Here is a 25,724-nt window from a genome sequence, read left to right as displayed (position 1 = left end):
CGGCACCAGATGACAAGAGGCAGTGGAGGGTGGAAAGTGCACATTCTCAAATATAACCAGAGGCAGTCAGGTAAGAGAAACGAAAAACCTGTGCTATAGTGCCACCTACTGAAAAACAAAAGAGAGGCTTCTAGTTACTAACCTGTTGAGTTGTTAGAAACAAGTAAAAAAAGCTTTACCTGAAGAAGAAAGGTGTTTGCTACTTCAAATGCACTGGCCAGAGGAACAACGCATCAAGCACCGTGAAAAACCACAGTGCCTTGGTATCACAGAAAAGAAAATGATAATTTCCTAGAAACCACACTTAAAGTCATAGTATTGTGATCTACTTATAGAAAATTCAAGTTAGCTGTCATGAAGAAACTCAATGAGCTACAAGAAAACTCAGAAAGGTAGTTCAGTGACTTCAGAAGTAAAACTATTAAACAGAAGACATTACCAAAGACATTAAAACTTTTAAAAAAGAAACAGAATTCTGGAGCTGAAAAACTCAATAAATGAGATGAACATAGTATTGGAAACAGAGAAGACCATATGGAAGAGAGAATCAGTGAACTCAAAGACAAATCTAGAAATGATACAGGTAGAAGAGTAGAGAGAGCTAAGAGCTAAGAAAAATGGAGAAATTCTATGAGAACTAGTCATCTTCATTAGGAAGGGCATCATAAGGATAGTGGGTATCCCAGAAGGAGAAAAGAGGAAGGAAGCAGTTTGTTTAATAGCTGAGAACTTCCCAAATCTGGCAAAGGAACTGGATATACAAGTCCATGATGCTAATAAGAGACCACCTAATTACCTCAATGCAAAAAGACCTTCTCCAAAACACATTATATTAAAACTTTCAAAAGTCAATGGCAGGGCTTCCCTGGTGGCGCAGTGGTTGAGAATCTGCCTGCTAATGCAGGGGACACGGGTTTGAGCCCTGGTCTGGGAAGATCCCACATGCCGCGGAGCAGCTGGGCCCGTGAGCCACAACTACTGAGCCTGCGCGTCTGGAGCCTGTGCCCCGCAATGGGAGGGGCCGCGATAGTGAAAGGCCCGCGCACCGCGATGAAGAGTGACCCCCCACACCACGATGAAGAGTGGCCCCCGCTTGCTGCAACGAGAGAAAGCCCTCGCACGAAACGAAGACCCAACACAGCCAAAAATAAATAAATAAATAAATAAAGTAGCTATTAAAAAAAAAAAAAAAAGTCGATGGCAGAGAAAAAATTTTAAAGGCAGCTAGGAAAAAAAAGAGACAGTAACCTACAAAGGGACCCACATTAGGCTATCAGCAGATTTTTCAGCAGAAACTCTACAGGTCAGGAGTGAGTAGAATGATATCTTCAAAAGTATTGAAAGATAAAAAATGTCAGCTAATAATACTCCATCCAGCAAAGTTATCATTCAGATATGAAGGAAAAATAAAGGCTTTTCCAGACAAACAAAATCTGAGGGAGTTCATCACCACTAGATCTGCCTTGCAAGAAATGTTGAAAGGTGCGCTTCTACCTAAAATGAAAAGGCAAAAGTACACAAAACTTTGAATAAGGTGGTAAATAGACAAAGTCAGAAAATTGCAACTCTATCGGAATAGGTTGTTAAATGCTTAATTATAACATAAAGGTTAAAGGTAAAACAGTAAAAATAACCATAGATACTTCAATTTGGTAACAAATTCACAACATAAAAAAGGATAATTTGAGACAACATAAAAGGGGACGAGGAAAAAGATGGAACCCATATAGGCAAATGAAGATAAGATGCTATGTGCAGAAAAAGGATCATATCTATGAGACATTTTATACAAACCTCATGGTAAACAAAAAAACATAAATCTAGAGAAGAGACATTAAACATCAAGAAGAGAGGAAACTGGAAAGATATCACAGAATACCATCAAACTAAAATGGCAGATAGAAACACAAGGAAAGAATGGAGATGTAGAGCAACGAGAAAACAAAAAATATAAAACGGTAATACTAAGACCTTATCTATCAATAATCACCTGAAATGTAAATGGATTGAATTCACCAATCAAAAGACACAGAGTAGCTGGATGGATTGAAAAACAAGACCCAACTATACGCTGGGTCCAGAAGACTCAGAGAAGCTCTAAGTGAAGAGATGGAAGATGGTACTCCATACAAATGGCAGTCAAAAGACAGCAGGTGTAGCCATAGACATAGACAAAATAGACTTAAAGGTAACTTCAAGGCAAAAATGGTAACAGGAGACAAAGGTGGATATATAATGATAAAAGGGACAATTCATCAAGAAGATATAACTTATTAATATATATGCACTTAACATAGGAGCACCAAAATATATAAGCAATTATTAGCAGACCAAAAGGGAGAAATTTACAGCAACACAGTAATAATAGGGGACTTCAACACCCTACTTACATCAATGGATAGATTATCCAGATAGAAAGTCAATGAGGAAATAGTGACCTTAGATGAAACCACGTGGGCTTAATAGATTTATACAGAACATTTCATCCAAATGCAGCAGAATACACATCCTTCTCAAGTGCACATGGGACATTCTCAAGGATAGACCATATGTTGAATATAAAGCAAGTCTCAATAAATTTAAGAAAGTTTAAATCATATCAAGGATCTTTTCTGAACACACTAGTTTCTGTGAAACTAGAAATCAACTATAACAAGAAAGGTGGAAAAATCACAAGTATTTGGAAACTAAACAACATGCTACCTAACAACTATTGGGTCAATAAAGACATCAGAAAATTTCTGAAGGTAAACGAAAATGAAAATATGACACACCAAGATCTGTGGGATGTAGCAAAAGTGGTACTAAGAGGGAAATTAATAGCAATACAGGCCTATCTCAAGAAACAAGAAAAATCTTAAATAAACAATCTAACCTTACACCTTAAGGAACTAGAAAAAGAAGGACAGGCACAGCCCAAAGTCAGCAGAAGGAAGGAACTAATAAATATAAGAGTGAAAATAAATGAAATAAGAGGCTAATAAGACAATAGAAAAGATCAGTGAAACTAAGACCTTGTTCTTTGAAAAGGTAAACAAAATTGACAGACCTTTAGCTGGACTCACTAAGAAAAAAGAGAGAAGGATCAGAGAAGTAAAATCAGAAACAAAAGAGGAGAAATTTCAATGGATACCACAGAAATACAGAGGATTATAAGAGAATATTATGAATAGCTATATACCAACATATTGGTCAACCTCAATGAAATGGACAAATTCTTAGTATCATACAGTCTTCTAAGATTGAATCATGAATAGAAAATCTGAATAGACCATTCACTAGTATGGAGATTGAAAACAGTAACCCAAAATCTCCTCCACAAAATTCCAGGACCAGTGGCTTCACAGGCAAATTCTACCAAACATTCAAAGAAGATTTAATACCTGTCCTTCTCAAACTCTTTCAAAAAAATTGGAGGGAACATTTCCTAACTCATTTAATGAGGACATTACCCTGATACCAAAACCAGTCAAGAACAACACAAAAAAGAAAATTCTAGGCCAAAATCTCTGGTGAACAGAGATGCAGAAATCCTCAATAAAATATAAGCAAACCAAATATTTGACAAGATTCAACACCTATTTATGATAACCCAATAAAATGGGTATAGAAGGAATGTACCTCAACATCATAAAGGCAATATATGATAAACCCACTGCTAACATTATACTCAGTGGTGGAAAACTGAAAGCTATTCCTCTGATATCAGGAACAATACAAGGATGCCCATTCTCGCCATTCTAATTCAACATAGTATTAGAAGTCCTAGCAGGAGCAGTTAGGCAAGAAAAAGAGACAAAGGCATCTAAATTGGAAAGGAGGTAAAACTGTCACAGTTTGCAGATGATATAATTTTATTCATAGAAAACCCTAAAGACTCCACCAAAAACCTATTAGAAATAAATGAATACAGTAAAGTTGCAGGGTAAAATATCAGCGTACAAAAATCTGTTGCATTTTTATACATTAACATTGAACTATCAGAAAAATTAAGAATATAATCCTCCTTATAGTTGGAACAAAAAGAATAAAATACCTAGGAATAAATTTAACCAAGGAGGTGAAAAACCTATACACTGAAAACTATAAGACATTATTGAACAGAACTTAAGACACAAAGAAATGGAAAGATATTTTGTGCTCATGGATTGGAAGAATTAACATTGTTAAAATGTCCCTAGTATCCAAAGCAATCTGCAGGTTCAGTGCAGTCCCTATCAAAATCCCAATGTTGTTTTTCAGAGAAGTAGAATAAAAAGAAGTCCTAAAATTTATACAGAACTATTAAAGATCTTAAATAGCCAAAGCAATCCTGAGAAAAAAGTTCAAAGCCAGAGAGGTACCATACTCCCTGATTTCAAATTATACTAGAAAACTGTAGTAATAAAAACAGCATGGTATTGGGACTTCCTTGGTAGTCCAGTGGTTAAGAATCCGCCTTCCAATGCAGGAGACGTGGGTTCGCTCCCTGGTCAGGGAACTAAGATCCCACATGCCGCAGGGCAACTAAGCCTGTGTGCCACAGCTACTGAGCCCATGTGCTCTGTGCCATAACTAGAGAGAAGCCCGCATGCTGCAACGAGGAGCCTGTGCACCACCACGAAGGACCCCACATGCCGCAACGAAGATCCCATGTGCCGCAACTAAGACCCAACACAGCCAAATAAATTAAATAAATAAATAAATAACAAGAATTTAAAAAAAATATATACTAAACTTTAAAACAAACAAACAAACCCAAAAAACGGCATGGTATTGACATAAACACAGACACACAATTCAACAGAATTAAAAGCCCAGAAATAAAGCCACACAATTTATGACAAAGGAGCAAAGAATATACAATGGAGAAAGGATAGTTTCTTCAATAAATGGTATATGCATAACTGGACAGGCTCATGCAAAAGAATGAAGTTAGACCACTCTCTTACACCATACACAAAAATTAACTCAAAATGGATTTAAAGACTTTAATATCTGAAACTATAAAACTCCTAGAAGAAAACATAGGCAGTATGTTCTTTGGTGTAGGTATAAGCAGTATCTTTTTAGATATGTCTCCTCAAGCAAGGGAAACAAAAGCAACAGTAAACAAATGGGACTCCATCAAACTAAAAACTTCTACACAGTGAAGAAAACCATCAGTAAAATGAAACAGAGGAATGGATAAAGAAGATGTGGTACATACATACAATGGAATATTACTCAGCCATTAAAAAGAATGAAAAAATGCCATTTGCAGCAACATGGATGGACCTAGAGATTGTCTACTGAGTGAAGTAAGTCAGACAGAGAAAGAGAAAAATCATATGATAGTGCTGATATGGAGAATCTAAAATAAATGATACAAATGAACTTATTTACAAAACAGAAACAGACTCACAGACTTAGAGAAGGAACTTATGGTTACTGGGGGGAAGGCTGGGGGGAAGGGATAGTTAGGGAGTTTGGGACTGACATGTACACACTGCTATATTTAAAATGGATAACCAATAAGGACCTACTGTATAGCACAGGGAACTATACTCAATATCTTGTAATAACCTATAGTGAAAAAGAGTCTAAAAAAGAATAGATACATGTATATGTATAACTGAATCACTTTGCTGTACACCTGAAATGAACACAACATTGTTAATCAACTATGCTCCAATATAAAATAAAAAGTTAAAAAAATGTTGAGCACAAGAACCCAAACCCCCTCCCCCCATAAATAAATAAAAATTGTATTTTCAACTTGTAAAAATAAATGAAAACCTACTGAATGGGAGAAGATATTTGCAAATTGTTTATCTGATAAGGGGTTAATCTCCAAAAATATATAAATAATTCATACAACTCAACAACAAAAAAACAAACAACCTGATTCAAAAATGGGGAGAGGATCTGAAGAGACATTTTTTCCAAAGAAGATGCAAAGCACATGAAAAGATGTTCAAGGTCACAAATTATTAGGAAAATGCAAATCAAAACCACAATAAGATATTACCTCATGCTTATAGGCTGTTATCAAAAAGGCAAGACATAGCAAGTATGGGGGAGGATGTGGACATGTATTCTTGGTGGGAATGTAAATTGGTGCAGCCACTATGGAAAACAGTATAGAGATTCTTCAAAAACTTATGAAGAATAGCACTGCCATGTGATCCAGCTATTCCACTTCTGAGTATTTATCCAAAGAATACAAAAACACTAATTTGAAAAGATACATATATCTCAATGTTCATCACAGCATTAATCACAGTAGGTAAGATATGGAAACAAGCTAAGTGCCCATGACGGATGAATGGATAAAGAAGATACGGTATGTGTGTGTGTGTATATATATATATATATATATATATATATATATACACACACACACACACACACACACAGTGGAATACTACTCAGTCATAAAAAGAAAAATATGAAATTTTGCCACTTGCAAAAACATAGATGGACCTTGAAGGTAATATACTAAAGGAAGTAAGTCAGAGAAAGACAAATAATGATTTCACTCATGTGGAATATAAAAAAAATAAACAAAATAACTGAACAAGCAAAATGAAAACAAACACATAGATACAGAGAATAGAGTATTAGTTACCAGAAGGGATAGGAGGTCGGGGGAGGGTGAAATGCATAAAAGAGGTCAATTGTATGGTGATGGATGGAAACTAAATTTTGGGTGGTGAGCACACTGTAGTGTATACAGAAGTCGAAATATAATGTATACAAGAAACCAGTATTATAAACCAGTGTTACCTCAATTAAAAAAATTATAAATCCAAAGACATATGTCATAGATCAGATGGTGAAAATGCTACTGAGAAAAGTAAATTGGGGAGGTTATTATAAGTTTGTGTGTGTGCTCGAGTTCATGTTCTGTAGGGGTGGCTATAGGTTTGGATAGTTACAGGGGAAGGCCTTACTGAGAAGGTGACATTTGAAGACCGGAAGGGAGTGAGAGAGGGAGGAAGGCTATATTTAGATAATTCAAGAACCAATTTCTTTTTTTTTTTTTTTTAATATTTATTGGAGTATGGTCGCTTTACAATGTTGTGTTAGCCTCCACTGCACAGCAAAATGAATCAGCCATACACATACAGATATCCCCTCTGTTTTGGACTTCCCTCCCATTTAGGTTACCACAGTGCATTAGGTAGAGTTCCCTGTGCTATACAGTATGTTCCCATCAGTTGTCTACTTTATACATAGTATCAATAGTGTATATGTGTCCATCCCAGTCTCCCAATTCCTCCCACCCCACCTCTTTCCCCCTTGGTACCTATACATTTGTTCTCTACATCTGTGTCTCTATTTCTGCTTTGCAAATAAGATCATCTATACCATTTTTCTAGATTCCACATACATGTGTTATTATACGATATTTGTTTTTCTCTTTCCGACTTACTTCACTCTGTATGGCACTCTCTAGGTCCACCCACGTCTCTACAAATGACCCAATTTCATTCCTTTTTATGGCTGAATAATATTACATCGTATATATGTACCACATCTTCTTTATCCATTCCTCTGTTGATGGATATTTAGGTTGTGTCCATGTCCTGGCTATTGTAAATAGTGCTGCTGTGAACATTAAGAACCAATTTCTTCTTAACCTGAGGGAAAAACATTTAAGTAAATTCTCATTTATTTTATTGATTTTTAACTAGCTGGTATACTATTATCACTCCTTTTGTACCGCCTTTAGAATCTGGAGGTGATTCTCAATTAAGTGATTTGCAAGTTGACAAACTCTTCTCAGAGCTACTTGATTGGGGTTAGAGAAAGTAGTTTCTTCAGTGTCTATAATTATGCAGTTTGTTCTCCACTAATCTTTAGTAGTCATGGAGCAGTTTGACATTCCAAATCACTCCAGTTTTTACTTACCAAAGTGGGTGAAAGGAAGTGGGATCTTGTAGAACAAGTAATGTAGAAGTTTCATAGATAAGGAAGTTAATACATACCTTTTGATTGACTAAATGAGCCTCTGTGGGAAAGTTTTGATAAAATGAACCACTTTGTTATTTTTTTCATCTATTGCATCATAACATTTTCAATAAGAAACTCATTCAGTTGTACTTAACTGAGGATTCATTGCAGTTGCAACTCATGCAGGGTTAAAATTTACCTTTACTTAAGCAGACAGTTTCTCCAAGGTGCAAGTTCAAAGCACAAAGATTTGTTTGCAGGATAGCTGTCAAGGTATTTAGGAAGAAAATCTCTCAAGCCTTTTAGAAACTACCATTTATATGTAATTGATAAGCTGATTATTTATCAGGTTTACAATTCAGTAAAGCTAAAACCTTAAGGACTTCTACTCAGCCAATACTTCTTTACTCTTTTGGTTTGAGGGGTTGTGATTGAAGAAATACGCCATTTAATTTAATTGAAATGATCTAATAAGTTAGATGTTGTTAGTTTGATATTCAGTGTAACTTTGCAGTGTTGCTATAGTAGCAGATTTTAGTCACTCATAAGCATGATTTCTAGGGATTCTCAGAGAGAAGTCTAGGTTATACCCTTCACTATTCTGATGTAGCTGAAGTTACTAAATTAATCAGCTGAAGACAGTACTTACCTGTGCCCAGCCTTCTGTAACTAATGCACAGACGTTACTTCATTTACCATCAAGGTCACTGACCCTGAATCACAATGGGCTGCCTCCCTAAACTGCATGGCATTGGCACTGAATGTGAGTCTTAGATTATAGACAATTTTTTATACTTAAAAAGTTAAGGTCAGGGAGCATGTGGAGCAAACAGAAACTGTATACACAATTTCATTTCTTGGTTGTGTATCTCTTTCATGAATTTTCTTTCTGAAAATACAGAGAGTCTATAGTGCCTGACTGTCTTGTTCACTATCTGGAGAGCCCTTGTTGAAATACTGCCCACAGTCCCACGGTTACAGCATTTCTGGTGGTCTCAGATGGCTTTCATGAGCACACAGCTGATAGAAGCCCCCTTCAGCCCTTATTTTAGGCTTGGAGCCCAGAAACAAGCCCAAGGGGCTGGGTGGCTTCAAGGCTTCAGGCCCTTTATATGTCAAAAGAATGAGAAGCTAAGCTACAGAGAGCTGATTTCTTATTTCCCACTCTCGTAATGGTTAGGGACAACAGAGCTCAAATATTTCTGAAACAGGCTTTTCCTGGTGTCAGGTTTTTGTGGCATTCAAAGATAGGAAAAGGCAATCGAGGCAATGCACTGTGTGCTGTTTGTTTTGTCAGGTTAGTAGCTCCTTGAGGTTAGGGATAATGCTTTTCTTTACTTGGCAATGTCAGATGCTGCAAAAGATGCCATTGTTCAGTATGACTGGACGAAATATAAAATATAAAGATATACTGGGACTCAGGGAGCCAACGTTGTAGTTTTTATATTAATATCTCTTAAAATTGGGTAGGGGGCTTACAATTTAGCAGCTTAGAATGTATGAACTATGGTAAATCACCTTAAATTTTTAGTAGCTGAGGAACTAATAAGTTCTGAAGTAAATAAAAAATACCAGGTAAGAAGAGTTGCAAGCCACATATATATTTAAGGATGGCCTAATCATGGGTTGACTACATGCTGTCTGATAAAAGCCTGACATAAATTATGTGTATAATTTCTATGAAAAGTCCCTTTTTTTTGCAGCAATAAAATAATTAGAGACAATCTGTCTCCCAGAGTGTGGGAAGCTCTAAAGCCAGACATAGTTGCACAAGTTGACACAGTTGGAATTCCTCAGTTCTGATTGCTAAATAAAAGTCTCAGCTATTCAGAATCACAGCAGGCAGCTGCTGACTCTGTACAGATGGTTGTGCATGCATGTTGGCAACTCAAACAGCATGGCATTTAGGTGAATGAGTTTTAGTTTTTGGAATAAAAGGTTGAGATTTATCTTCATGTTTTTCGATGAGTATAATCAATCACCCCTAAATAAAAATAAAATGTATCATATGTTTAAAGTATCTTCCTCAAAGCCACTTAAAACATTTTTACCAACAGTTAAACTAGTTACATAATGGAGATATAGTAAGATCCATAAAAATGAGGATTTTTTTTTTTTTTAAGTGAGGAAATGATAAGAAAACTGCAAATGGTCTGGTAAAAAAATTTTTAAAAAAAAATTTTTACTACTGAGCTAAGCCCAGTATGGTAGAATTGTAGGTGTAAGAGGATAATTTATTTAAGATGGTATGGAAAGAGGAGGGTTGGCCTAGACATGGGAGATTAAGATTCCAGCTCTGATTCTATTGCTTGGAAAAGTCACTTAACCGTGCACCTTAGTTTTCTCATCTGTAGAATGTAGGTGATTATCTACTCAGTCTGTTTGCCCAGTAGGTTTCTAGTGAGATAAGGGGTACAAATATGACTTGAAAAATCTCATCATTTGTATTTAAGATAGTGAGATGGCTATAGTAAGTCATTTTATTAAAAGCAGAACACTTGGAACTTAAAAAAGTAATAAAATAATATATCCCAACAAAATTATCTCTATTGTGGTACATTAAAGATGGGATGGGGTGTTGGCTCAAAGGTACAAAATGGAAACCCTACTGTTAAAATGCAAGTTTTCCTGAAATATTCTGAAACATTCCTTTAATGTTTCAACATGGGGTAGGACAGCAGAAAAATGAAGTCTGTAGACATGTGGGATAGCAAGTTTATTGAAAACAACTTACAAAAAACATTGTGTAAATGGAGAATAATGATCTTTGTGCCCTTACTTCCCTGGCAACCCAGGCTCAACCTTGTTTTGCAGTGTTGTTTTTTTCTGTTCTTTTTGGAAGAACAAGGCGTGATGCCAGCATACTTCCACATCTTGTCCAAGACAGAGGCTTATGTATTCGGCTTTCAATTACTATTCATTATAAAATATTTCCAATCTTTAAGAGGATGTTAGTCATGCTGCTATGTGAAAAAATTATTTTGCCACCATTACTGTTCATGGATAGCCATGATATTACATGATATAATATACTTTAGTTTGGCCAAAGAAAATAAATAAATAAAAACGCAATAGTGAAAACCCAAATATGTGGTCACAATAAACATTGCCAGCCACTTATGCTATACCCACATTCTAAGCTCATCACTTCATTTAAATTGAACTTAGAATATTTTTGGAGGTTCATGTATGTTAGATTGTTTCTTTGCTTGGTTAAGCAGATTTCATTATTGGGTCTAGCAGTGTTTTCTTAGGGAATGCTGGAATGCAGATATCTGTTAACCACTGGGATGATATTTTGAAGTTTCATCAGAGGCAATATGAGTGTGGTATAAATTTTTTTAATGGTACATGGTGCTAAACTGCTGATGGGAAAATGCACTTAAGTAAATGATAAATTACCTTTTGGAATAGAGACGATTGACTGTAATGATGTTTGGTATCACTTGAGTGTTTCCTTGGTTGGCAGGCACTTTGGCTGCATTAAATTTGGTGCCATCATATAATGGTAGGCATCTTTTTAGGTCCTGAGAGGTAAGCTTAACATAGGAGTAGTAACCAAGAGACAAGAATAGTGTGGCTTTCTAGCCAATGATTTCCTCCTTAAAAATAATAGCAGTTATAATTATGACAATTTGCCAGGCTCATACTATGTACTTTACATGCATGATTTCATTTGGTCATTACGACAATCTTATGAAGTAGGTATATTACTATTATCCTCATTTTACAAACAGGTAAACTGAAACTTGAAGAGCTTAAGTAACTTGCCCACATACCAAAACTGGTAGTCTGTTGACACCAAAATCCTTGCTTTTATCATTTTTTTAAATGAGACTTCTTTATATTAGAAGATGATGCAAAGAAATAAAAACCTAGACTAGCTTTCTCTGTAGTGACTTAAGTTTGTGGAACTTTTAGGTTTTTTTTGTTTTGTTTTTTTTTAAACTGGATTCTCTCCCCATTGAGCTTGATTAGATTACCAGAATTATTTTTAGAGGTGGGTTTATTCTAAAGCAATACTGAGATTTTAGGTTAGCACCTAGAACACCTAGGCTGCTTCTGTCAGCTTCCACTGCTTTGCTTTTTGCAAAGCTAACCAATAGATCCTAAATGAAAGAACCATTTAGCCATTCCCTCTGGCCCTCCGATCTCATCTACTTGACTTGATGTCCAGATACTCAGGTGTGTTTGTTTGCTGGGGCTCCTCTGTTCCCATAGCCCCTTTTATAGCTGGATCCGGGTCTGAGTCTTACCACCTGGCTTCTTATCTCTAATTGCTCTTTGCCAGTCCTAGAAAGGCCATACTTTACCTTTTCTAAATACTCTGAATTTTTGCATTCTATTCTATTTGACAACCCCTTATTTTCAAGGCCCTATGCTGGAGGCAATAAAGACTGGAGAGGTTCTCTGCCCACCATGGGCTTAATGTTTGATGAGGGTAATGAGACTTACACACAAATAAATATATAATATAACAAAATTATAATGTAGGGTATGTCAGTAGACATTCAATAAGGAGCTAGATTACAGTAGTATAGTACTTCTTAGAATTTTCTATCAGATGAGGGGGAAAATGTACTCTCAGTAGTCTGGAAACATGACCCAAACTGGCTGCCTCAATGGAAGTAACAAGATACAAGTTAATTCATATAAATTCTGCTATCCTGGCATTTTAAAAAAATGTAAAACAGGATAAAACTACTTCACTTCCTTCTCTTTAGTTTTCTAATAAATGTTGTGGCACCAGAAGATACACTGAAAGTATTCATGGCTTTCTGAACTCCTGGCACACTGCTGTGTGCCATAAGGCGTGTCAGTATTTGGTATCTGTAAATCAGCAAATATGTTGCCCTGGTTGGATTATTTAGGGTGGGGCTTTCAGATTAATCTAGAAAGAGGCAGATCTTAAAGCTACTTTAAAAGAACTAAAGGAAGCTCCAGGTACCATCCTCAAGTATAGCCCACTGCTCTTGTAAGGTATAATCCAGCTTCACAGTGGAACTGTGAGTACTGATTCATTTGAAGGTAATTGAAGGTCACAGCAGAGACAAAGGGCTGTTTCCAACATGAAGAATGACTCTGTGGATGCTGGGAGAACAGAAGTTTAGATTGTTTTGTTTGGCTGGAACATTGAAGGTACAAAGACCAGTTTGAGAAAAAAGATGACTTAAAAGGAAAGAGGAAAGATGATATGCTTGACTTGCCTAATAGGTAATAATTTAGTGTGATGCTTTAAAAAGGAGATTAAACTAGTCAAATCATGATTTTATCACAAATGTGTTTGTCGTATGATACCAAGAAGGAGCTGATGGAAAAGGGAAGTAAGTTTTAAGAGTTGGAAATAGGCTGATAGGTGACATGAAAGGTAAGGTAACACAAAATGCTCTTCCAGAGTCATTATCTTGGGCAGAGAGATACTTCAGGTAGTCCAGAGAAAAGAGGGCTAGAAGTGAAGCTAGAACACTAAACACTTTCCATTACCAAATCTGTTAATAAGGGCATAAGTTGTAAATGCCCAGAAAACAATGATTGGACTAAGGAAGAGGTCATGTGTGGGAAGGTAGACCAGGAAGTCCAGGAAAGCATGCCAGGCCATAACCAGTGTTGCTGAGAAGTTTAGGAAACCTGCAAGGTCCTCCATGCTGGATAACTCAAAATTTTTTAGTTAAATCAAAAAAGTCAAGTGGGGGCTTCCCTGGTGGCGCAGTGGTTGAGAATCTGCCTGCCAATGCAGGGGACACGGGTTCGAGCCCTGGTCTGGGAAGATCCCACGTGCCGCGGAGCAACTAGGCCCGTGAGCCACAATTACTGAGCCTGCGCGTCTGGAGCCTGTGCTCCGCAACAAGAGAGTCCGTGCTATCACGGCCCGCGCACCGCGATGAAGAGTGGCCCCCGCTTGCCGCAACTGGACAAAGCCCTCGCACAGAAACGAAGACCCAACACAGCCATAAATAAATAAATAAATAAAATTAAAAAAAAAAAAAAAGGTCAAGTGGGATATTTTATAAAATTTTGTTTGGAATTCCAGCATCCAAACTTAAATTGCCACTTAGGAGTTGCCTGCATATAGATACATAAGTAGTACTTTTTAAAAGAAAACGTGTATTGAGCTAAAACAAGGTGGCTAAAGATAGGTTTATCTTTCCTGAAGGAAAGAGTATGAGGAAGAGAAATCTCAAAGGAATGCTTGTTGAGGCAGGAAGAAAATCCAGAGAAACTGTCGTGTGCCGTTGTTTCCTTCGCCTCCCGTTCCCCCTCCCCCCCCCCCGCCCCCCAAGTTTTTCCCCCAGCGTAGGAAGATGGGTGATTTATTTCATCCTTTCAACTGTCTATTTTTAACTTGGGTTGTAGCAATAGTGAAGTCTTTGTGGTTTTTCGTTTTTAATTTTTATGGAATTTGTAGCTTTATAGAAACTATGGATAAAATCTGGCCAAGTGTTTGTTCCTGTTTGTTGTTTTTAGGCTGGAATCTTCTGGCACTGCTTGCCAGACACATATCATTTATGGGATTACAAACTGTTTGGTCTTCATTAGAGGCCAGTACCACTATTTATTTTCATTGAACCTCTCCTGAAGATAGTAATTTAATACACAGATTAAATATGTTATGCTTACAATGAAAATATTTCATATTCTGCATTTGCCATCATAATAAATAGTGGTTTAATAGTTAACATTTGTTGAGAACCAGAATTTCAAGTTTCTGTTCTGTACCAGGCACTGTGCTAAGTCCATTTCATGTAATATTCTTGACAGTTTTGTAAGGGATTAGTATCTTCCTTTTGTACATGAGGAACCTGAGATTTAGAGAAGGTAAGTGCTTGCTCTAAGCCATATTTCAGTAAGTGGTGGATTGGTGTCCATGTCTATCTGAGTCTTGTGCACACTTAGTCCATGACATGAAAGAATGATTGATTCTAAGGAAGGATTTTTTTCCCCTATCTGAGCACATCCCTCACATAACCCTGAATGCATATCTAGTGTGGAAATGAATGAGGCTGTCTAAAGGTAGGCTAATTTGTTTTACCATGCCAAGACAATCATGTTGTTCCATCCTAGAATATAACAAGTTAATTTAGTGGCCTAGTGTAGTCTGTGCCTTTTGCATTTCCAGGGGGATGAAGAATAGCATCAGTGCCCCATTGCCCTCTGGTGATTCTGTCTCCATTCACCTCCCATGGACATGGCAGTGTTTCTCTAGGGCTTCAAGGAAAGAGAATTCCTTGATTCCATTATTACAAGTCACTCAGTTAATTTCACTTCACCTCAACATATATTTATTGAGTGATTACTAGTACCAAGCTTTGTCTTGGACCTTCTTTAAGAAGACTTTCTTTAATAATATTGGATAACCATGATTTTCTAGCCATTTATGTAAAGTAGAAAATAGCAAAGTAGGCATTTTCAAACTTTGTTCAAATAAGAGCCATAGGAATGATTCTTACTGACAAGAAGTTCTCATTGTGTTTCTTTCTTATACTCTGCCACAAACCCAGTGTTCTTTTCCTCTGACTTTTCTCCATCCAGCAATCTGACATTTGTAGCTCTCTGAGAGAACATTAAAAGCATAACTGCAGGTATTAAAAGCCAAGGCTTATTTGGTAATTCCTTGACGTATTCTCCTATATAATGTATGGTTTGTTTATTATTAAGGCTTGGAGTGATATTCATGTTCCCAGTACCATAAGCTTTTCAGTAATTTATCTATGGTGGATTCTTATGTTATGAATGCATTGGTAGTTGGTGTACACTTTTCTCTTTCTGGTCCCTCTGTTCTCTTTTCTGTCTGCTTTCTTTTGGGCACTAATGGTGAAGAGAGGTGAAGAATATATACCTACCTTTAGAAGCTTAACACCTAGAACATTATTCAGTTATCTTGGTGGCACTAGAAAGTACAAGAAAGAATGTGCATTTCCTTTGACTTTTAGGCCATCTAATATATGTTTGCTGGTAGCTTATTCCAGGCTAATAAGCATACCTAGCTCACTCTCATATAGTTCAGTACAGAGAGTCTTACTATCTTAGATTTTATACAGCAGGTAAGGGATTAATTAGATGTTGTCTAAAGGTCACATGCTCCCTGGTTTTAATGCTTGTTACTTTCTGGGAAGTAGCTATGGTATGTAGTAGAAAGAACATCCAATTTGGGAAGCAGTCCAGGTTGGAGTCGAGCTCTTAGACTCTGGACAAATTAAGTTATTACCTAACTTTTCAGAGCTTCAGCCCTCATAGCTTTGTGTGAGAATTAAGAAAAATACGTAAGAACTTTGCAAGAGTAAAACATCTTACCGACACTATTGCTATCGTTATTGTGAATGTATATTAAAGCTTCTTGTTTGGAAAGTGGATAACTCATGTTTTACATCTGGAAGGCTTAAGTATTTATCCACCTTGCAGAAATTAATGGTTTCAACAGTTGAGCTCTAGTTGTATACAAGATATGGTAGTGGATACTTGGGTAGTATTCATTGATGATAAAGTTTTCTACCTTTAAAACACTTTTTAAAATAAGATGGATAACCTAGGTTTATGAATAACTTGATAAAAGGTAAAAATAGAGAAAGCACAGCAAGAGCGTCACAACATGTAGTAGGAGGTATAAAGGAGGAAATAATGCCACATTGAAAGGGACCCGGAAGAGCTTTTTGGAGGAAATGGGGACTTGAGAGAGAGAGATCTTGAAAGAGAACTTGGGAGAAGAGTCTATCCTAAGGAGGTGGAATAACAATATAAAAATAGGTACAAGAGACTGGATGGTCTGTTGCTGGTGGTAACCAGTACTCAGCTTGATATGAGTCATGATAGAGGTGTTTGGATATGTAGGTAGAAGCTGCCTTTTGAAAGCTTTTGGACATTTTGTTAATGTGGCCTTGCCTGGGGTGTTGTCACGTCTTTCAAGTCCTTGTCTTCATTGAATCCTCTGAGGAGCCTTCCCCCATGCACTCCAGCTGGACTGATTGTGCCTTCTTATTTGTTACCTCTGTGCACAGAGCCGTCTGGCAGTGTGGTTAAGTGGGGACTCTGGAGCCAGGCTCCCTGGGTCAAAATGCTTGCTGTTATTTACTAGCTTGAGCAACCTTGGGGATGTCACTTAACCTCTGTGTGCCTCAGTTCCTTCATCTGTAAAATGGGAGTGATGATGTCTACTTCATGAGGCTGTTGTGAGGATTAATGGTTTTAGTTTACATTAAGTTCTTGGATAAGTATCAGGCACATAGTAAGTACTATCTGCGGTGATGTTGTTATTATTAGCCTCTGTCGGAGACTTTATCCATTGTCCTCTGATATGATTTATTTACATACCTCATGTCCCTATGGGACTGTGCCCTTTTGAGGGAAGGGTGTATTCTGTTCTTACCTTTGTATTCCCATGGCTTCATCCTGTGTGCCTTCTGCGCTGTAGTGTGAAGGTAATAATTCTATGACACATATGTCTGCTCCTCTGAGTCTTGCTTAAATCTAATCCCAGAGCAACTAGATTTCAAGAAAAACTGCCTTAGACCAACGGACTGTCTGGTTGTACTTGTTCTGAGATAAATACAGCTAACATTGTAAAAGTAATTCCATTGACACTTCTAAAGTAACAGGTAACTCTAGCTCTTCAGTCTGTGTGTAAGAAGAGTTGTAATTAAATATTTACTAAGTGTTTTTTATTTCTCTAATGAGGTTGAAGTGTTTCTAATGAAATGAAGTTTTAGTGCTTCATTAGCATCATCTAATTGTGGGTGCTACGGGTTAACTCTTTGATATAAAAACATTGCTGACTAATTAAAGCCTACTGTAATTCTTCCAAGTTATAATGTGAATACATGTGAAGACACCCTATGCTTAACTCATTAGGTAAATAGAAAGGATATGGTATGAGTGATACTTGCAGCATCTTTACTATGTACAACTTTGACCCCTAGTAATTGTTACTCCCCCACCTTCGCCTCGAATACAGCCAGGGTGGCTCCGACTGGGATTTTTTTCCTTGTTTGTCTTCATGTTCTAATAGTTGAGTAGAAATAGGGAGAAAGAGACAGTCTTGCCTATGCTAGATTCCCTGCTTGTCATGCTTTACACATTTGATCTTTCTTTTTGTATTTAAGAGAAATGTAGATTCTGTCATTACACAATTTGATACTTTAAAATTCAACAATAAACTCTAAGAACTGAATTAGGTTTTAAATTCAAGGTCTATATAACTGGATGTGAATCAATTTTATTTACAAGGATTTAGTACCAGTACTTCTGTTTTGTGCATCTGACCATTGTTTAGAAATCTTAGACAATTAGGGAAGAATGTGTTCCCTGGAGTTATGTCAGTGAAAGGTGTTGTTCTTTCTAGTTCAGAATTGCACTCAGTGGGAGATGGAGCCAAAATTAAAAGTGTGAACTGGATTCCTCATTTTTCAGATTGATCCATATGACTGCCAGAAAATATCAGAAGTTCTTTACTTTGGTCATATTTTTGACTTCATCATTACTTTGGTTTTTGGAAAATGAGAACAAACAAAAGGAAAATCGAGAACTCAGACGCTTGAAGTTGAAAATAAGTCGTTTTTCGAACTTCCCCTTTATTTTTGGGATTATCTGAACTAGTTGAGAACCATATTTTCTTGTATAGTCCTGTCTCATTATGCTTCATTATGTCTCATTATGCTTCATGAAGATCATTCATGAATTCTTGATTCTATCCAGCATTGAAATAGACACCCATCTCTTACATAGAAATACTGAATGATCAGGTAGTCTCTGTCACGGCGTGATTGCAGTGCACCAAGAGAGAATTTGAAACTGCAATCAACAGACTGTTTTATTGAGCACTTTCCAAGGTTGTCTAAGGCCTAACAGCTGCCACCTTCATTCCTGAAATTTCCCCTTTTCCTTTCTTTTCTGAGACTTTCAACAGGGAAACAGCCAACACGTTTTAAGTGCTTAGCTGTATGTCACTGTTCTAAATGCTTCATCTATATTAACTCATTTACTCCTCACAATAACCCTGAGAGATGGGTTCTGTCCCACTTACCAGTTGAGGTACAGAGAGGTTATGAAGACTGCCCATGATCATGCCACTGATTGGTAGAAACAGGAAGCTAACCCATTTCATCTGCCACTAGAGCTCATACTCTCGATCCCTTGGCTATATGGACAGTGGGCTCCCGTGTTCTTGTTCAGGGATGGGAATTTTTACAATGTACTCACTGAGATCTCTGTGAAAGGATGAAACAGCTTACCTTTCTCAGTCAAGGAGCAAGGCCATGGGAAGCAAAGAATGGTCTAGGAAGAAATGTTTGGTTGTGGGGTTTTATGTCAGCAGTTCCCTAGGACAGCGGTCCCCAACCTTTTTGGCACCAGGGACCGGTTTCATGGAAGACAATTTTTCCACAGACGGGGGTAAGGGGGATGGTTTCAGGATGATTCAAGCACATTACATTTATTGTGTACTTTTAATTTCTATTATTATTACATTGTAATATATAATGAAATAATTATATACCTCACCATAATGCAGAATCAGTGGGAGCCCTGAGCTGGTTTTCACTTGCCACTCACTGATAGGGCTTTGATATGGGTCTGCAAGCACATGATTTATTATGGTCTCTGTGCAGTCGAACTTCTCGGCTAATGATAATCTGTATTTGCAGCCTCTCCCCAGCCAGATCATCAGGCATTAGATTCTCATAAGGAGTGCACAACCTAGATCCCTCGCGTGCACAGTTCACAGTAGGGTTTGAGCTCCTATGAGAATTGAATGCCGCCACTGATCTGACAGGAGGCGGAGCTCAGGCGGTAATGGGGGTGATGGGGAGCTGCTGTAAATACAGAAGCTTCGCTTGCTCGCCCGCCACTCACCTCCTGCTGTGCAGCCCGGTTCCTAACAGGCCACGGACCACACTACCAGTCCTGGCCTGGGGGTTGGGGACCCCTGCCCTAGGACAAAGCTTCCAGGTATCTCCTTGAGTTTGAGGGGGAACTCAGAGGAACTTGCGGTGATGAGGGGAGAGAAGGAAGGCTATCTGTTAGGAGATTCCTAAGCATCCTGATCCACCCATATTACCTACTACCCCCACTCTGCTTTAGGAATTCCATCTGTGACTTCAAATCCAGTTTAGCATAAGGCCTATATGTTGTACATAGAAAAATAAACGTTAAATGGAATGCTTTTCCCATTTCTCACGGAGAGTACCTGCGCACAGCTTGGCTTAAAAATTATCCTAGGAGTCTGATTTTTTTTTTTTTTTTTGTTTTCTGTCTTCTCATAACATTTGATATAGGTGTTATGATTTCTTTACCCTTAGCCAGAGCTATGCAATGTCAGATAAATGCATACTTTTGCATGCATGGGTCCCTTCTGTCTGGAAGGCCAGTCAGCTTTCCCACCTTTTGAACTGGGCTTGAATGATAACAACTGATGCCATTTATTAAGTTGCCTAGTCTGTACCAGGCACAGACCTCATTTAGTTTTTATAACAACCTGTGAGATGAGTATTCCTTCTCTGTTCCATAGGTAAGAAAAACAGGTCTTGTGAAGGATGAATGATTTGTCTAGGACCTCACAGCCAATTGGTGAAGTCTAGTTCTGATGAAGCCTTTGTTTTTCTCATTGACTAACAATCCACTAAGGAAGCTCTTTTCATCTTTCTTCCTGAGAGCCCAAAGCAGAACCATTCTTAAGCTGACAGACCTTTCTATTCTCCTAAATCCAAAGTACCTCTTAAGTAGAATGTGCAGCTGGCGCCAAAGTTCTACCCCTCTTTTGGGAAGAGGTGTTAGTCTGTGAGTAGTAATACCCTCTTTCTAGGGCACAATTTATTTTTTCAAACAAGATTTTAAAAAATGTCAATCTTTGTGTGTGTGTGTGTGTGTGTGTGTGTGTGTGTGTTAAAAGCCTCTCTGAGGCTCAAGACCTGTGGTCTTCAGAATTCCTGTTGGTGAGGGTGTTGGTGAGTTCTTGATTCACATGGTGCAGTAAGTGACCTTCTTGTTTGGAGACCTATTCACTCATGGGTGCTTACTGTGATTGGTACCTGTGCTTGCAGTTTCATGAGTGGTGGGTTACCACATTAAGTCCTGGTGTCACGTCTAGGCATCAGGTCGTAATTGTTCTCTTAAAGAAAAATGATTCTGATGCTAGTTAAAATCGTAAGGAGGACATTATTCAGGTCGGATGCTGTAGATGTCTAGAGTGTCACAATAGGGGAGAGAGTTCAGGCTCCACCCTGAATGAAACAAGAACAAATGGGGATTTATAGCCAAGGAGCATGTTGGGTGGCGGGGCTGGGGGGGCTGTCAGTGGATGGAAAGTTACTAAGAGGAGAAGATGTAAAGGTTTGGAGGATTCTTGATGAAGGCAGGTCAAGGGCTTAAGCATCAAAGGTGGGGGATGGGGAATTTGATCAGATATTAGTTTAGATATTCTCTAAACTGACTTGGCAGGACTTTTGCTAAAACTGGTCTATGTAGGCCCAGTGAGGACAGAGAGCCAAAGTAGAGGCATAGTCAAGAAGAGGGCTCAGAGGAGCCTGACTGCAGATTGGTCAAGGAGAGAGTCTTTGTCAAGTCCTATTGCTTGAATTAAATGTTAAGCATTCAAGGTATCAGAATTGAACGATGGGAGATAACATTAAATAAAGTGTGGAGAGACTTCCATAAAAATGTGTTTCCTACGCCCGTAGACTTCTGTGAAGGGTTAGCATGGAAGATCACAGTAGCTCTGAGAGGTGGGACCTCTAAAGCTTCCCTGATGCTGCACTGTCAGATTGATTTAATTTTATTTAACAAACATAAATAGTGCTTATTAAGTGCCAGGTTCTGTTCTAAACGCTTTGCAAATGTTACTTTACTTAGTCCTCAAAACAGCTCTATTAAGTGGTTATACTACTGTTATTCACTCTTTACAGATGAGGAAATAGAGGCCCAGAGGAGTTAAAAAAATTTGCCCAAGGTCACATAATGAGTAAATGGCAGGACTTGGATTTCAACCCAGGCCGCGTTGGCTCCAGAGTCTGCATTCTTAGTCACTGTTAGGTTGCATCCTAGGCTTTTGCCTCCCAGGAATTTACTTCTCATTATTCTGGACTTTTCTTTATTCTCTCCATGATTAAGGAAGAATTCTTCTTCTGGATTTAGTCACTCTCTGGAATTTGTTCAGACTGAAGTCAGGACTGAGGAGTATATTTAGCTTGAGGTCTCCTATAAATCAAAAGGTTATTCGTAAACAACTTTTCTGGTGGCCTTTCACCTTAGAATGAGAATGTGTTTATTGGTAAAAACACATTCCCTATCTGCTCCACATTCCCTGTCTATATAGAATAACATCGGTGACCCTTTCTCATCAAAGGTTCGCTACTTTTCTTTTTTTTTCCCACCAGTAACCTTGGTAGCATTCCTTCTTCTTCTTCTTCTTCTTTTTTTTTTTTTTTTTTTAAATAAATGCTCCATTTATAGGGAATGAATGGTAATTCTTTGATAAAGGCTTTGGGAAATTGGCTCCCAGATAATACACAACTGGCACCAAAACTTTCTTAAAGGGGCAAATCTCCTTTGGAAGCAGAGCAGATCTAATCCCTAAAATATTTCTTTAGTAGTCCCTTTAAATTCTGCTTAAATTTATCAAGCTGGTATTTTAAAAGGTTCTGGTTAATATAGCATTAGCAGCAAAGTTATGTAAATACATGTGGAAACTCTTGAGTATTCCATGGTATTGTACCTTCAACTTACGATTTTTTTTTAAACTTTTAATTACAGATCTGTCTATGGCAGTACAGAAATTTTCCCAGTCACTGCAAGATTTCCAGTTTGAATGTATTGGTGATGCTGAAACAGATGATGAAATTAGTATTGGTGAGTTGTGATATTTTTCAATATTCTAAGTAATAATTTTAAAAGTCTTACTTCAGATAATGACTTGATTGAAATCAAACAGATGCACACACCCAAATACTAAATATGTCAAATATTCTGACTTTGATAAAAGCATAAGGGCGATTTTTTTGGTTTCTGTGGAGGAGAGTATTATGAATTGTTTTAAAATTGAGCTCTGTGTTTTTTTCCATAAGGAAATTGCTTAATCATTCTATAATTCAGCTCAGCCCTTTGAGAAGATGTGGATAACACTGTTTTTCTTTGCCTCAAAGTGAATCATTCATTCAAACAAATACATATTGGTCATCTGCCATTAAATGTACAAGGTACTGGTTTAAGAATTATCTTACTTTTTTTTAAAACTTAATACTGATTTCTCTTTTAACTTCAGTATTTGTTTATAAAGAAAAAAAAATCAGTCAGGACGTATTAACCAGTATTAGTGTAGGACACAGAACATTACTGGGGATCAGGAGACTTGAGCCCTCATCTGATTTTCCCACAGATATTTAGCAATCTGACCCTGGTGAAGGTATACCCCTTCCTGAATCGGATGGTTTCATTTCCCATAAGTGAAGAGGTTGGGTTATGTGGTCTCAAGTTTTATCTGTATCTGAGTTTTTACTGTTTGAAGATCAGATTCATGTAGCATTCTTTTCCTCACATTTAAACAATCCCTACTTGCCAGTTTGTAGACATGGGGTCCGTTTGTAGGCTGGATTAGAGTCACGCAATCAGAAGACTGTATAAAATATGTGCGTACGTTTTAGAGAATAATATACTAAGTGTACTTACCTTCCAGGTAAAAATAGAATATTACAAGCATTTAGAATAGTGACTCCCAAACTTTAATGTGTATATGATACACCTGGAGATCTCATTAAGTGCAGACTATGATTCAGAAGGTCTCAGATGAAGTGTGTGATTCTGTGTTTCTAACACACTTGAAGGTGATGTCAGTGTCACTAGTCCACGGACCTCTCTTTGAGTAGCAGGGCTTTGGAATCCCTGACATGCTTCTCCACAATCATGCTCCTCTCCTTCCTCTGCCTTTTCCTTTTCTTATATAGTTTTGTCAGTTATATATGTATTTCTAAAAAATACATTTTTATTGACCTAAAGTATCAGGTCCAAACCTAGCTGTGAAAGGAAAGAGCTCTCAGGAGAAGATAAGCCGAATGAGTTTCCGATTCATTGTGCGGTTTTAGCTTGTTACATTCACAAAAGTTCCGTCTGGAGAAATCACGTGCACAGTCCTCAAACAAGCTGTTTCTTGTGTGGGGTTCGTGTTGTGCAGTTGTCACATGGCCCAGCTGGCTTCTTTCAGAGGAGCTGTGCCGGGTGGTTGCTTGATTTGTCTGCTCCTTTAGGAGTGTTAGGTATGCTGAGGGGGTGTGGAGGTGGCTGGTCTTGGGATCGTGAGGGGCTCTGTACACCCTCAGGTCTGTGGGGAGAGGCGGCTGAGCCCGACTTGGCTGAGGTGTAGGTAGGGAGCCTCTAGGAAGGAGGGAGAGGGCTGCCACATGGGCCTCAGGCAGCGTGACTTCCTCCTCTTTACAGGACACATGCGGAAGGCCAGCATCAGTGATCACGTGACACTGACAGCTGGAACAGTTGTCATCCTGTGTGCCGTTTCATGACGTTTGTGTCATAAATGTCTAGCCCCCAACATTGGCTTTGGAATACACCTCACCAGACAAAAGCCTCGGTTATATTACTAAAATACTAATATAGTAGCATTATTATTTAGAAGAAAGAAAGAACACCCATATACTTCACGTAACAGCCATTATTTTCACTTAGTAATGAGACTGTAAAATCCAAGAAGGCAGAGGCCAGATCTTTTTTTTTTTTTTTTTCTTTCAATCATTTCACTTTAGCCCCTGACCCAGGGTCTGACTCGTGGTAAACCTTCGGTTAAATTGTTGTATAAATGATATAATTTTCCTTATAAACTTAACTTTTTCACTTATGTGTATCTTTTTCTAATATAATTAATATAGTTATACTACATATAACTACATATTGTATATAATTTGTTACTTCTCCTTTATAAAGAGGATTCTAGCAAATACTTATGGGTTTTTATAGATATTGTAAGTTTTAATGATTTTATGATTTTAAAATATTCCATAGGTTCATGTACATGAATGTATGAAATCATCTCTTTGGTACACTCAGACTGCTTCTAGTTGGTCTTTTGCTTTTTAACAGTGCAATAAATATATTTCTGCATATTTCACAATTTCCTTTAAGCTTCTTACTTAAAATATCTTCTTGAAGCCACATGGAGTAATGGCAGAGGTGGGCGTTTTTAACCACTGTGCTCTTTGACCTTGCAGGCAGATGGATGGTAGGCGATTTCCCCCCCCCCCCCCCCGTTGTGGTGAACTTGATATCTCAGCTTTGCTCTGTTTCTCTCTTTCCACTTTGTCTAGATGGATGTTATTGTTGTGGCTCTTGCAGATTAGATTGGAAAGGTGTGAATTGATCAGTATGTGAACGCTTATGATAGGCGCTGAATATTAAGTTCTAATGCTTTCAGGGCTTTGAGGAATTAAATCCAGGGTTGGGGAGTGGAAGGTGAATACTATATAGGGGTAGATGTTATGGCTCCCTACTTTTAAATCAGGAGACTTATTTAACTCCTACTGGGAATTTGATTTAAACACCAATGCTTTGTTAGGAAAACCTAACTTAGAGGACACAGATTTATAAACGAAAATTATTTCTGAAACAACTAATGTAAAAATATAGATATATTCCCATATCCTCACCATCCAGCACTTTTAATCCTTTTACTGAGCCCCCAAATGCACTGTCAATAGTTAAAAATAACTATGTATATAATAAAGAAATAGTAGAAGACTTTGAATAATCATTCCAAACATGGAGGAATTGTGAGGCTAACGCAAGCTGTTGTACCAAGGACAGTGATCTAAGAATGTATCCCT

General features: G+C 37.7%; 1 protein-coding gene across 1 annotated transcript in view; it reads left to right on the top strand.

Moving 5' to 3' along the window:
- Positions 1 to 25,724, top strand: part of ARHGAP42 (Rho GTPase activating protein 42) — a 281,271-nt gene that overhangs the window by 49,861 nt on the left and 205,686 nt on the right. The window contains exon 2 of the mRNA XM_068554521.1: positions 22,654 to 22,749. Coding sequence (XP_068410622.1) covers positions 22,654 to 22,749 — 96 coding nt within the window. The remainder of the gene's footprint in view (positions 1 to 22,653; positions 22,750 to 25,724) is intronic.

This window comes from Eschrichtius robustus, chromosome 11 (assembly GCF_028021215.1).
Source record: "Eschrichtius robustus isolate mEscRob2 chromosome 11, mEscRob2.pri, whole genome shotgun sequence".
In the NCBI taxonomy this organism is placed as follows: domain Eukaryota; kingdom Metazoa; phylum Chordata; class Mammalia; order Artiodactyla; family Eschrichtiidae; genus Eschrichtius; species Eschrichtius robustus.
This window is presented reverse-complemented; position numbering and strand designations above follow the sequence as displayed.